Source organism: Geospiza fortis, unplaced genomic scaffold (assembly GCF_000277835.1).
Source record: "Geospiza fortis unplaced genomic scaffold, GeoFor_1.0 scaffold162, whole genome shotgun sequence".
NCBI lineage: Eukaryota > Metazoa > Chordata > Aves > Passeriformes > Thraupidae > Geospiza > Geospiza fortis.
Window position 1 is genome coordinate 5,661,735 of NW_005054316.1, and position 13,693 is coordinate 5,675,427.

The following is a 13,693-nucleotide window of genomic DNA, read 5'->3' on the forward strand; positions in this document are numbered from 1 at the left end:
GTAAACAAAAGTAGTAATTTGGACCAATGACTATATGTTAATGTAATGTGAAAAATGTAGTGGGGTAAAGTGATTGGGAAAATCTTGTGTTCAAGAATTGATCAGTAATACTAAAAAAATTGTTTCTATTTCAGTATGTTAGCTGAAAAAAAATCAGTAACCTAGCAGTTGTATTAAAAATAGATATCCTTGGCAGGAATTGGTAACATTTTAGATGAAAATAATCTTGATTGTGAAGTCTCATTTTTGATTAACAATTAACTGGTGAAATTGCATTTTTTGTATATGGACTCATAATATTAAAGTTTGCATCTAGTGAAGTGAATATTTCATATGGCATATGGGCAGTCTGCCTAAAGGCTGAAGTGAGGGAGAGACTTACCCATTTCTATTTTATGAGGCTTTTGGGAAATGGAAGTGACTGTGCTTGTTCCAGACTGGTCTGGCTTGTAGTTGCCTGTGAGCAAACATAATGCCAGTGTAAATAGCTAGATTTTCTTACAGCTATGGAGCACAAAGTTGACAAGGCTTTTCAAACACTGATTATAGTTTTTGGGAATATTTTGGAATATTTTGGAAGGTTTTAATAACGTACAAAATGTAGCTGAATTCAAAACCTCGGGAAGTTTGGGTTTGTGTATGGGATTTGTGTGTTTGGTTTTGGTTGGGTTTTTTTGGGGGGGAAGAGGGTTTTTTTCGGTTTTTTTTTTTCATTTTTGTAGATTTGGTTTATAAAATTAGTTTTGAAACTTTCAGCTTTCAGCAACTGTTAGATGCCTCATTTGTTCCAAAATTGACTTCTAAATTGCACTTTGAAGAAAACTGTTTGTTTTTACAACTTTAGAAAGTACTTTGAGGGAAAAAAATTAAAATACTTGATTTGTTACTTGCATTTCTTCTGTGTGCTCTTACTGACCTGGCAGATTTGGAGCTGGGTCTCTGTAAAGGAGCTTCATTAATTAAAGTATTAGTCCACACAGACAGCAGATGATTAACTTGCACTGTAGTCTTCTTTTGCATGGGTTTGTTCCTCCCTTATCTCTGTCCCCCCTCCAAATCTTTCATGAGAGAACACGGGAAGTGCTGGTTACACAAGTGAGTAGGCACCTGCTGCTGCCAGTGCATACAGGAGGCAGCAGATGAGCCTGACACATGGTAGGTGCTGTAAGAAGGCCTGAGCAATTAATGGAAAGCAGCTTACAGTGGGCAAAGGTGCTGAGGATAAGCTTAGAAGGTGTAGTGGCATCTTGAGGAATGGTTTAGGAAAGGGGGCAGAGATGAGGAAAATGGAAAGAGGGCTTTGGGCAGCCTGGATAGGTATCTGAACCCCTGGTAGTGTGGGACAAGCAGTTGAAGAAAACTTCAGAGGGATGGATGTTGGAAGAGATGAAAATGCAAAACAAAGATTTTTGATGTATCTTAATGGAAATGAAGATTCATAGTGAGAGTGATGAGGGATGGTCAGACCCTCAAGAGAGGAGTGTGGCTGGAATGTAGGAACCAGGTGTGAACAGGCACAGTCAAGCCCCATTGAAATGAAGGTTCTTCCTACAGAAGTCTCAGGACCAGATGAAGTGTTGATCTGTAACATTTTTCTCATATGTGATCTTTAATACTTGAATTTTATTTCTAACTTCTACTAATTTTAGAAATATATATTTTTAAAAATTTTAATTTTGGTCCATCTCTAGACTTACACCTTTCTGTTTGTTTTCTCTTTTTTTTTTTTCTTACCCTTCATTGCTTCTCTTTTTTGTTTCAGTCTCTTCAGTACTAGTTGTTCACATTGCAGTAGTACCAAAAATGTCATCAATGAATGTCAAGATACCTCTTCTCAGGAAAGTTTATTCTCCTGATTCAAGTCATAGTCCTTGACATTTTAATTAATTTTGAAAACATTCTTTCTGAGTATTGCTTTGCCAATAATTATTAAAACACTCAAGACCCCCATATCAAAAAAAAACCCAAACCACTATGCACCCTTATGCTTTAAAAACAAATACTCTCACTTTTTAAAAGCATCTTCTAATATGGCTATTTCTCTGTAGGAGTCTATTTACTGGGAAAATATGGGCAGAAGAAAATCAGAGAAATCCAGGAACGAGAGGCAGCTGAGTACATTGCCCAGGCACGAAGGCAGTACCATTTTGAGAGTAATCAGAGGACGTGCAATATGACAGGTAAGAAAAGGAAATAGCTACTGGTTTAGATAAGGGGGAGGTATTTGGGGATTTATGCTACATATTGTCAGGATGCAAGAGGAATAAAAAATGTAGGTAAATTCAAAATCTTAATTAAATACTGGTACATAAATAGAGTTATTTTGCAAATAAAGAGAATCTGAAAACTAGATGACTAAAGGGAATTTAGGGGGCATCTGAACCCTTACCATCAATAAATCTACAAGTATACATGCAGGTTACAATTTTTTGGACCAGGACCCTTTTGCCTTAAACTGCATGTAGTACTGAGGTGTGAAACAGCAGGGTTCAAACAATACTGAATTTACAGCGGGATTATTTTATTCATTATATCACGTTGTTAGTAAGCTGCATGGAGAACTTGGTGGGCATTTTTTAATAAGAAGCACATCAGCCATCACAGTGTGAAGGCTCCTGACTAGCTGGAGAGCAAAAAGAAAAAGTACTTTTTCTTACTGCGCCAGTCTTAGGATTTTTGGAAAAGCAATGACAGAGAAGAATTTTAACAAATTCCTCATCACTGTAAATACAGGCCATTCAAAACTATTTTTATTAAACAAATTAGGAAGTATTTTCTTATTCTGTCTAAATTTGTAATGACTTCTTGGGTGGCTGTAAGTCCAACCTGTTTACCCTGACCAATTGGTATTTTATTTTCATCTTTTCCATTTTGTACTGCTGAGAGTGATCTTACTGCAAGGATTATGTTTTTCTTTGCCCTTCTTTGTGCAAAATATCTTATGTTTGGCAGCATGCATTCCTGACAACATTTTTCATACTTTGTTCTTAGTATTTATCATGTTTTCCATCTCCTGTTCCTGTCAAGTAACAGCAGATCAGACATTGTTCTGAAAGTAAAGGATTTTTTCCCACTAGCTTTCTCTCATTTATAACATACCTTTCTCCAGTTCTCTTGCTAGACAAAACAAACCTCAGATCTTTTTCTTCTCATTGGGAGAAATGCAGCAGTGTAGGCTTTTGCCAGATTTTCTTCTGGGGAGTTGGAGGCATGTATGTGCAGGATGTGAATACACATCTGCAGTTGGAGCCAGTAAAACCACGTGGTCATGCAAGGGCAGCATTGTGCCCCAGCTCCTGAGAGGCACACAGGTTATTGCCCTTCTGAGTTCTTCCTGAGTTTCCTATTTTGCATGTCCTCCCAGCTTTCCCTGTTGAGCAATGGGATGTACATCATGAGTGTGAGCTGAGGATGGGTTTATAATGTTTTGGGTTTTTTTTGTAGATGTTAACAGGTTTTGTTGTTCGGTTTTTTCCTTTTAATAATAGTACTGTCAATGCTTCCAACATTGAGGGATGCCTTAATGCATCAGTTAAACTCTGAGAGTCTCACATCTCTTCTTAAAAATAGGTAAGACTGTCTTAAATGATGTTTTGATGACAAGTTTTTTCAAATTATATAATGTAGAGAGTATGCAGAATTTTGGTTTAGTGTCCCATTGAATCATTAGTCTTAAGGTATTTTGAAATCACTATGTAAATATTTTATCATGTTACATGTATTTTGATAGGTATGGCATTTTCCAAAAATTACAGGAAATAATGCTTCATTTAAGGTGCTGCAGTGAGAGCCATGTTTTTTGTTGAAATGGTTTTAAAATAGGTAGATAAAAGTACTTGGAGGATCTAGTTCTCTCTTAAACAGAACAGAATATTATGATTGAGTATGACTGAGTTGTTGATGTTGTGTTTGTAAAAATGTTTATGTAATCTTACCAAGTTCAGACACGAGCAGTAGTGGAAAGTATCCAAGATGAGATTGCAAATGCATGTAAGTGATGAGAAGTAATTTTTTTAAATTTTATTTTTGAAGTTGAACAAATAGGGACATGTCATACATTAAGAGAAATGCTTACCTGTCAGAAAACACCTTGGAATTCCTTACAACTTCAGGGACAAATAGCCTAAAAAAAGCGCATAATAGCATATCTTAAACCTAAATTACTTGGCATATGGCACAGAGTAAGAGTGTTATGTAGGCAATTAACCACAGGATTTCTGACTCACTCTAGACTGTCTTTCTAGTTTACCTCCAGCTAGTTTATTTATACAGCTATAACTTCAGCTGTCCAGCATTTAATAGGTTACCTATTCAGTCACTGCTTTTTTCAGTCCAAAAACTTCCACAACAGAGCAGCCTGATTTAAAGGGGGAATTGCAGCCTGAATGATGTTTTTATAGTAAACTCTGGGTATTTGCAACTGTTTTTGAATATTATTTACCCCAAACAACAAGAAATTGGGAAAAGTTAATTTTAATGGAATAAATGTATTTATCATAATAGAAATCTTATTCAATGAAAAAATTAAACTGAGTGAACAAAAGAGCTTGTGGATATGTCATCTGAACTGTGCAGAAAATATTCTGCAACAGCTTGTTCAGTGGTGAAGACAAATAATACCTTAGTTTGTTCTCTGTAGCAAGCATTCTTTTATCAAGATACACCAGCTGTCTCTAAATTGTTTGACCAGTTGAAACAGTGTAGGGGTACATTGATGCACCTCAGTGTTCCAACAATCCTAGTGAAAATAGAGGTAGGCTTTTTTGTTGTTTGTGGTATGCACTTATGAAAACAAATTTTTTTAATGCTTGCTACATGCAACATTCTATAAGCATGGATGGCCTTTTAGAGTGGAATTTGTGTCTTAATACTTCTTATTTTACTAACACTGAGGAAGTTTTAACTGGATGCTTGAAAGTTTTGAACTGAAATGTAGGGTAGGGGTTGTGAAGGCACAGATGATGGAATCAGCCATCAAAGCTCACTCCACTTTAAAGTGATTCTTTGAAGAAGCTCTGCTATGCATGAAGGTATCGATTTCTTTGCTTTCCACTTGCATTTGAGAAGATCAACCAAACAGCTCCAGACCCTTGAGTGCTGTTGTTGACTATACGAAAGAGCAGATGTGGAGATTTACCTTTCTTTCATGTCCCTGAAGATGTATTAGTTTTCTCACATAATCTGTGTTGTGGCTTGACACGCTATGGATCTATGTTATATGTTACACATCATATCATGCCTTAGGTAAACTCCTTTAACTTAAAATCCACTCACTTCCTTAAGTTTGAGGTGGCCTGTGGTACACTGGGGGTGTAAGGAGGCTGAAGCCTTCAGACCTCTAGAGAAATTTTTGAAGAGGGAACAGCACCCAAGACCACAGATGTTCTTGCTTGATCTGTCCTCCTCTTTTTAAAGCCTAGTGATTGGATGAGATAAGGCTGCTTCTGCAGCCTTGCAGATGTTGCACGTCTCCAACCTCTTCAACACTTAGTTTTATTCCAAACCGCTGGTTTGTGTTTGCATTGGCCTTTGCTTCCATAGCAAGAACGGCCTTGCAAATAAATAATTATGAAGTAAAAGTTGAGTTTTGAGTAGCAGCTGAGTCTTAGTAAATTTCAGGAGATGAATTGCAGGAGATGAAAAATTAGTTTCCACTGTTAGGCTTAATACTTGCAGACTTTAACTGTTATCTAGCTGCTGCCTTATGCTGTAAGGAGAAGCTCTGTAAGCTCTAGAAAATGTTTTGATGTAGTATGTGCAAGTGTAATTGGCTGATGATGTATTGGCTTCTCTGCATCTGTTCATTCTGCATGAAGAACTTAGCCCTGATAAGTAGCTTTGAGTCCCATTATATGTTTTATGTATAGAAATATTACAGTATTTTTTACAAAGTCCTTCCTTTGTTTTGTTTTAGCAAAGCTTTAAGAACTTGCATAGAGTAGCTTGCAAAAAGTATGTGAATTGGTTGTTTGCCATGGATCCATGTATCTCTTTCAACTACTGTTTATTTAATGTCTCTTTAGTTTTCCGAGTCATAGTCTTAACACTTTATTGTATCAGTTTATTTGCATTATTTGATAGTGGTGAACATAAAAATTCTTATTTATGTAAGTGATGGAATGTTCAGACTAATGCCAAAGTGCACATGTTGTGCCTGTAAAGAGAAATTATTTCTGGTGAGAAGTGCTGGGATTTGGGTGGTTTTTTGTAAATAAACTGGGTTACTGTAAAATATAGGTTAATTTGAACTCTTGGCTCTAAATATTTAAGTGTTAATTCTGATCCTAAGAAATTACCAAATGTTTCTCTAAGTGACTTTTACAATATCTGTCTTCCACAATAGACATACAGTAGCCATTCTTTAATTCTCAGTGCTTAACAGGTGAGAATGGCTGGTGAAAACTTTGGATGGTTAGCTTGCTCTTATTCCTGCTACTGCTGCTGTATTGCTAAGATTACCTCTGAATAGTAGTTATAAATATGCAGTGTACTTCAGGCAGTTCAGGTGTACCTATGCAATCTACAGTCTTGCTTTGTTGATGGCAGAATATAAACTTCTAGGAACTGGTCAGGTCAAAAAAGTGAACATGCCTTAACAAAAGAAAAGAGATCAACATGTGTTGGTGTGGATGGTGAAAGACTTCTTTTCCATGGATGGTTGTGATCTCTTTGGTTTTGATGATCAAATATGAACTTTAAACACATCAGGCAATGGTAAATCTTGCAAGAGAGTAGGACAATGAAATTCTGATCCTGCATTTATTACCCACAGAAAGTTCTGCTGAACTGAGTCAGCACTAAATATAGAGAGTCAAGGCCCCAGAAAAGACCACTCATTTTGTACCATCAGTGGCTTTTTCTGACTGCATACTGTAGTAACTCAAAACTGATTATGTAAGCATGTAATTGACATCACTAAATGCTACATTTATACATTAATGTTTGATTATCTTTTCTATGCCTTTATAGTGTGTTGTTTATATACTGCTTTCTTGAACAAGGCCTTTCTTGAATGAGATATAGACCTGGGTATGATGTGAGTAATCATGGCAGCTAAATAAGTTTGCCTTAGAGCACTACTATGTCATTTTACATACTTGTTAATTTCCAAGTAAAATACAATTCTTAATATTTCCATTTATTTTTCCCACAGGCCAGCCAACAAGTTAGAAATCTGGGAGGATTTAAAAATAATAAGTAAGTGGAAATGAAAGATTACATCTGCATAATTATTTAGTGTAGATTTATAATGTCTTTCACACCATTTAAAACAAACTTTACACTGGGTTGTTTCAGTAGATATGAAGACAGTGTAACACACACAGCAAACCTCCTCCCTGTCCCTGCACCCCCAAAGGCTTTTCATGAAGGAACTTTTCTTAGCTCTATGGGAAGTCAGAAGTTCAGAGACCAAGATGAAGAATTCTATTGGCCTTCCTGCTATTCTACGCAGTAAAATTTTGTGAGACCTTTCTGTGTCATTGCAATAAAATGAAACTAGTTTCAAAAATTGTATGCTGGATGTAATGGAAATTCAATCAGAAATGTAGGTTAGCCTTTACATGGCCAGCAGTTCCCTTTTTTTGAGCCTGTTGGAGAGCACCACTATAGCAGTGGTCATGAAGCCTTATTTATTGGCTGATGGAAGCAGTGGAAGGGAAAAAAAAGTAAACTCAGATAATTATGCAGTGAAATTCTATCATTACTTCTTTGCTTCCTTTTGTTTTCTTCTCCTTTTCGTAACACCTTTACAGATCCTACTTTTGATCTGACTCCTTTCTTCCCTTCTGTGTCTATTAACGATGCTTTTTCTATACACCCTCGTTGCCTACTGGCTGGTAGCTGATGCTCATTTTAATTTCCCTTCTTCAGATCTTAGCTCCTCCTGTCTTAGGTACCTCTTTTGACAAGCTGCAGTTGCAGTCTGAATTGCATGATGAGGGCTAATATATAAACTGTGTATTTCCTGGCCTAATGAAGAAAGATGATTTGATACTAAACATTTTGCTTCTGGAACAACTTGTATGATTTTCATTTTCTCAGAAATAACTTTGTTAATGTTTTGTGTAACTTTGTGTAATGGGTAAAGTGATATTAATATAGGACTTTAAATGGGACACTTTAGCTGTAGATCCAGCACATTAGACTCATGACCATCTTGGGTATGTGTTGCGAAAACATTTTATGACAGCGAGTGAGAGAAATGTGACTGCGTATTTAAAAGTAATCAGCACTTCTGAGTCTTGGAGAGCACTCTGCCCTTGGCTCACCCTTATTTCCCAGCCCTGGCAGTCCCTCTGTTGTGTGTTCCCAAGGTTTCACCCGCAGCATCGTGGCTGTGTACAGCACCTGCATGCTGGTGGTTCTCCTGCGAGTGCAGCTGAACATCATCGGCGGTTACATCTACCTGGATAACGCCACACTTGGCAAGAACGGCACCGTAAGTGTCTTGCTTGGTTTCACAGGTAGGACTTGCAAAGGATTATTTGGTGAGATGAGCAGGGCATAGCTTAGGACTACTGGAATGAAACCAAGGGTCCTCACAAGAGTGAGGTATGTGGGAGCATTACTGGCAGTGCAATATATTGATGTCCTTTAACAGCATCTAAATTTGGATGATGTGGTGATACTGTTGCTTACCTGAATACCAGCAATATTGGAGAATGCCTTTTGTCTGCATTTGTCTTGCCTAAAGAAGGCTGCTTTCTATCTAAACGCCAATATGAAATTATCTTTGCTTTTTTTTTGGTGAAATGGTAATACTATGTGAATGATTCAAGATACATAAGCAAATGTATATATAATATTAGGTCTTCGTAGTAACATACATTAATTTCTCCACTTAAATTTTTCTGAGATTAAAGAAGAAAAATGTTGTCTTTGAAATTTTCACTGTTTGGTTTCACTCCAAAAGATCATCTACCTAAATGTCTATTGGTGGGGTCAAGCAAGGTAGAAGAGCTGGTTTTTGTTGATATAGTGTATCACTGCTCAGTAAACATAGATCACTCCCACATATTGTAGAGAGTGGGACCTGCAAATTGCTGGGTGGCTCATCTAAAAATAATGGATACAAGCTGATTAGTTCTCATCTGCCCCCCTGTGATAGCTCCTGCTGAGAGTCAAGGAACAGCATGTCAATGCAGGATGGAGAAGAGCTTTCAATAGGAAGGCCAGAGTTGACTGAGGTAGTGCTTCATTTTGTAAAACCTGAAAAAGCTGTTTTAGAAGGGCAGAATGAGTTTGAGCTAGAAACGTTTCCTCTCTGTTAGTTTCTCATAGAGAAGTGGGTTGACAGGACCAACTCTGAGGCATTCCATTGGGACTGACTGGAATCCTGTCTTGGTTTCTGAAAGCTTCTTTTTGTCAGATAAGCTTTTAATAGATTTCAGCATAAATAACTTACTCCACCAGATTTAATTTCTGGGGTGGTGGAGAGTCTAGTTTCGCCTGCAATGCAGGTTTTTAAGAGAGTTTCCTTTAGGTGAATGAAAAGTGAAAGATTTTTCTGTGCCACTGAAGATGGAAGAGAAATCTGTATAGGTTTGAAGAAAAGAATGCCAGAAGACTTATGACACGTACAGGGGTTGATGGGCAGGAAGAGTCAGTACAAAGTTGAAGAGAGTGGGGCAATCTGTTTGCTGAAGAGTATTACAAATATTAAGGAAATTATTTTTGAAATTATTTTTGCATTGTTCTCTACTGTTGGCATGTTACAGAACTGTTGGATTTTTTTCCCCCACAGACACCACTAGCACCCCCTGAAGTCCAGCAGCAATATTTATCAAGCATTCAGCACCTTTTAGGAGATGGTATGCTGCTTATTAAGAGCTAACTACACTTACAAAGTTCTGATTTTTTTTGGGACTTGAACAAATCATAAGATTAATTTTTACTTTCTTCCTTTTAGGACTGACTGAGTTAATAACTATTGTTAAACAAGCTGTGCATAAAGTTTTTGGAAGGTAAGAGCCTGTATTACTTTGTGGTTAGCTTTTAAGTTTTATTGTGATGACTGTTCCCAAAATAAAGAGTTTTATAAGAATTAGGGGGAAACAAAAGCAGGCATATTGACTTCTTCAAAACAATGTTTTTATTATAGTAGGCTCTGTCTGCCAGTGCAAACCCACGTAGCTGATTGGAAATTTTTTACTTGAAAACATGTTATTGGTAGAAAGAGAAAGCAGCATTACTCATTTTTCAATCAAAACTGTAGTCTTTTTCCTTTCCAGTATTTCCCTTAAGCAGACCCTGTCTCTTCTGGAACTGGAACAGAAACTTAAAGATATCAGGGAAGTAGTGGAACATAAAGATTCGGATCAGATTGCATCTTATTCTCCCTTATGTCATTATTTGATGCCAGATGAAGAAAACCCTTTGGCTAGCCAGGTACTTGATTCAGTTCCTTTCACCTTTTTTCTGGGGTTTTTTTGGGGTTTTTTGGAGAAGGAAGGGTGCATAACAGTCCTGTAGCGTACCATGGCATCTGTGTCTTTAATAAATGGCGAAGCCTCTTCTGTCATAAATCAAATGTCCTTATCTCTTTAATCCAGGCACAGTATTTTCTTCGGATTTGATAGAAAACAAGTGTCACTCTCAGAATGTCGGCTTTGTGCTCAGAAATGTAGTAGCCCAGTTACTGCCTTTAGCCTGAAAGGAGCTGTGACACAGCACAGCTTAACTCAGCCCTAAGATAAATTGTGTCATATACACTTGTGTACTGGCAATATTCATGGAGTGTTGGAGCATCTTGGCTGGTGCACAAGAGAATGGTGTGCTGGAATCCTTTGGGCTGAAAAATGAACAGGAGTCAAGAGAAAAGTGTATCTAATCTCAGTTGCAACATTATTTTCTTGAATTTTGTGAAGGTGTTTGTCTTCATCCACACCACAGGCTGGAGAAAACTCAGTCTGCACTTGGTGTTACAGTGGTGTAATGAGGAAACCTGGGCTTCAGCATGTGGCTACATGCACTTATTGCTTTAACTTTATCTGATACTCTGGGATGATTTCAGTACTGAAGGTCAGAATTGGAAAAATTACTTCCTCAAACAGTCTGGTATTTCTTGCTAGTATTGTTTTTAGTTAAATATCCTACAGTGACCATATAAAACACAAATTATAAAGAATCTCATTTACAACAATATTTTCGTTTATATTTGACTTGTACATCTTGACTTAATTCCATGATACTCAACTTCCCTATTTCTGCTCTTTCGGTTGCTGATGGCACTTGCTAATGGTGTCTGTCTTTGGTTTTTCTAGGCCTGTGGACTCACAGAAAGAGACGTTGCTACAATTAAATTACTGAATGAAACTAGAGATATGCTAGAAAGGTATAGAGAAATATGCTGTATTCACATTAAACTCCTCCTCAAAACTATTGTTTATGTAAGACAATTACTTCCATACAAAAAGCTGACAACTTTTCATTTGAGAAATGTGACCATTCTGCATTAAATTTTTCTATTTATCAATTGTAGGCTGGGATTATTAAAATTTGTGAGCTCTGAAACTTTTAAAGAAATAATGTTGCCTTAATGAGATACCCAGGATGTCCTTGGCAATCAGACCTATTATCTCTTCCTTACCCGCTCTGTAATAATGTAGGAACAGGGCAGTACTTCTCTTCTGCTAAAGCAGGGTAAATTGAGAGTAATTTTATTGGATTTGTTGCTTTGATAAAGTGAACACCAGTTCTGGCTTATTGGAATTTATTTTTAATGCATGGTTTTGAGGGTGGTTGTATGTGTCCTTTTACCAGAGAGCTGGTAAAAGTGAAGTTCCTATAATAAACATAGGATATGAGGGAATTGAGGCAAATGTCAAGCTATTCTTACAGTTTGACTGCTAGGGATGTGGGGCACTTCAAGGTTAAGTCCCTTCTATGTTATTACTTAGTAAGAAATAGAAGTGAGGAATGCTTCAGGTTTATCTGGGTTTTAGTAATCTTAGGGCAGAGTTCAGGTTGTTGAGGGAGCTGGTGTTTCATGAGGTGGCAATGCTAGTGGCATTTGTCTGGCTCACACATCACCTGTGAGGGGAGGCACAACTGTAACACTGAACACTTGCAGGGCTTTTTAGTTTGAAAAAAATTAAACCCAGGAATAATACCTTTTTTTCTATTATTCTTTCTTTTCAGTCCAGACTTCAGTACAGTTTTGAGCACATGTTTAAATAGAGGATTCAGTCGACTGCTGGACAATATGGCAGAATTTTTTAGACCTTCCGAAAAGGACCTTTCTCAAAATAGCTCTGTAAATAGGTAAATATTTTCTTTTGTTGTGGCTCTCATGTCAGTAATGCTTTGGGTTCATTGTGAATTCCAAAAAGGCTCTTGATTTTCCTGCCTTCTTGGAGTTCTTGTGCTGGAAATATCATTCTGCTTCTTGCTCTTCAAGGATCACTGGGATCACAAGTAGGCAGGTAGGAGGATTCATGTTTCCTCCTGCCCATGAAATCACTAGAATTAGGTGACATTCTTTCCCACCATTACTTGCAGACCTAGAAGTAGAGATCAGATCACCTGTAGCCACTTCTTGCCTGAACACAGTACAGGCAGGCTGCCTTTGGGCTGGGGAGGGTTCACCTTGTGCTGGTGACGCCTGACCGATGCGCCCAGTGAGGCTGGGAGAAGGAGAGCCCTCCCTCCCTCCCCTGCAGCCCATGAGCTCCAAGCACCCCAACCTCCTTCAGTTCCTGTGGCTCCCAAGGAAGGGGGGTGGGCATTGCTCTGATCCTCCAGTGACAGGGAGCCAAAGCTGCCATGGAGCTTTAGGTTTCACTGGTGTGCAGATAAAATGCAGTAATGTGTAGGATTTTCTACATCCTCCTAGAAGAATGTTTAAAAATAGCTTTTAATCTGAAGCTAACTTGGGTTTTAAGCAGTGTGGTGAGAGCATTACAAATCCAAAAGCTGAGTTCAAATCCTTGAAATAATCTTTCTCAAATATTAAAATTAAAACCTGGAATGATAACTGGGTTTATGTATGTTTATTGTAGTAACTTGGCTTTCAGAGAGTTATGTTTTAATTTATACTATTTACATCACTTAAAATACCCCAAAGTCTGTAGTTTGGCTATCTGCCTAAGTCTGGTTTAGTTTGAAATAGCATGAAATTGTAGACAGGCACTTCTATGACCTGTCTACTTACATACACATGCAAAGACTCTGACTAAACCATAATACTCTTGCATGAGAAGCAAGTGTGAAACTGTAATAGGAACGTGGACCAGAATTGAATTGGTACTTCTCTATATTAAAGGAAAACCTTGTTATGGAGAAAAATCCTTTCATTTTAGTTTGCAGTCTTTCAATTCTTACTTTTTAAGTGGTAATTACTTAGAATTATGTAATCACAGTTTAGTGGCTTCATTTGTGTCTGAGCAGGTCAGTATTTTTTGTTCTTTCCTAGTCTTTCCAGTGTCAGTCTTCCTTTAGCCAAGATAATTCCAATAATAAATGGACAGATCCATTCAGTATGCAGTGAAACACCCAGTCACTTTGTTCAGGTAAGAATCTAACTTCTTTACAATATTCCAGGTAAAATCTTGAAATTAATGTTGTATATTTCTTTTGAATATTTGTTTAATTTCAGTGGCTTTAAAAAATAAATTGAAAACAGTTGCCATAACAAACTTTTTGTCAGTTGGTATCTTCCAAAAATACACTGTTTTTTTAAAACTTTCTTCTG

The 13,693-nt window shown here is 37.3% G+C and overlaps 1 protein-coding gene across 1 annotated transcript in view; it reads left to right on the plus strand.

Annotated features, from left to right (window-relative positions):
* The window catches only part of PEX3 (peroxisomal biogenesis factor 3), a 15,087-nt gene that overhangs the window by 917 nt on the left and 477 nt on the right, over positions 1-13,693 (plus strand). The window contains exons 2-11 of the mRNA XM_005420139.2: positions 2,049-2,180; positions 3,489-3,570; positions 7,154-7,197; positions 8,316-8,440; positions 9,746-9,812; positions 9,911-9,965; positions 10,233-10,389; positions 11,265-11,335; positions 12,142-12,264; positions 13,415-13,511. Of these exons, the coding sequence (XP_005420196.2) occupies positions 2,049-2,180; positions 3,489-3,570; positions 7,154-7,197; positions 8,316-8,440; positions 9,746-9,812; positions 9,911-9,965; positions 10,233-10,389; positions 11,265-11,335; positions 12,142-12,264; positions 13,415-13,511 (953 nt within the window). The remainder of the gene's footprint in view (positions 1-2,048; positions 2,181-3,488; positions 3,571-7,153; positions 7,198-8,315; positions 8,441-9,745; positions 9,813-9,910; positions 9,966-10,232; positions 10,390-11,264; positions 11,336-12,141; positions 12,265-13,414; positions 13,512-13,693) is intronic.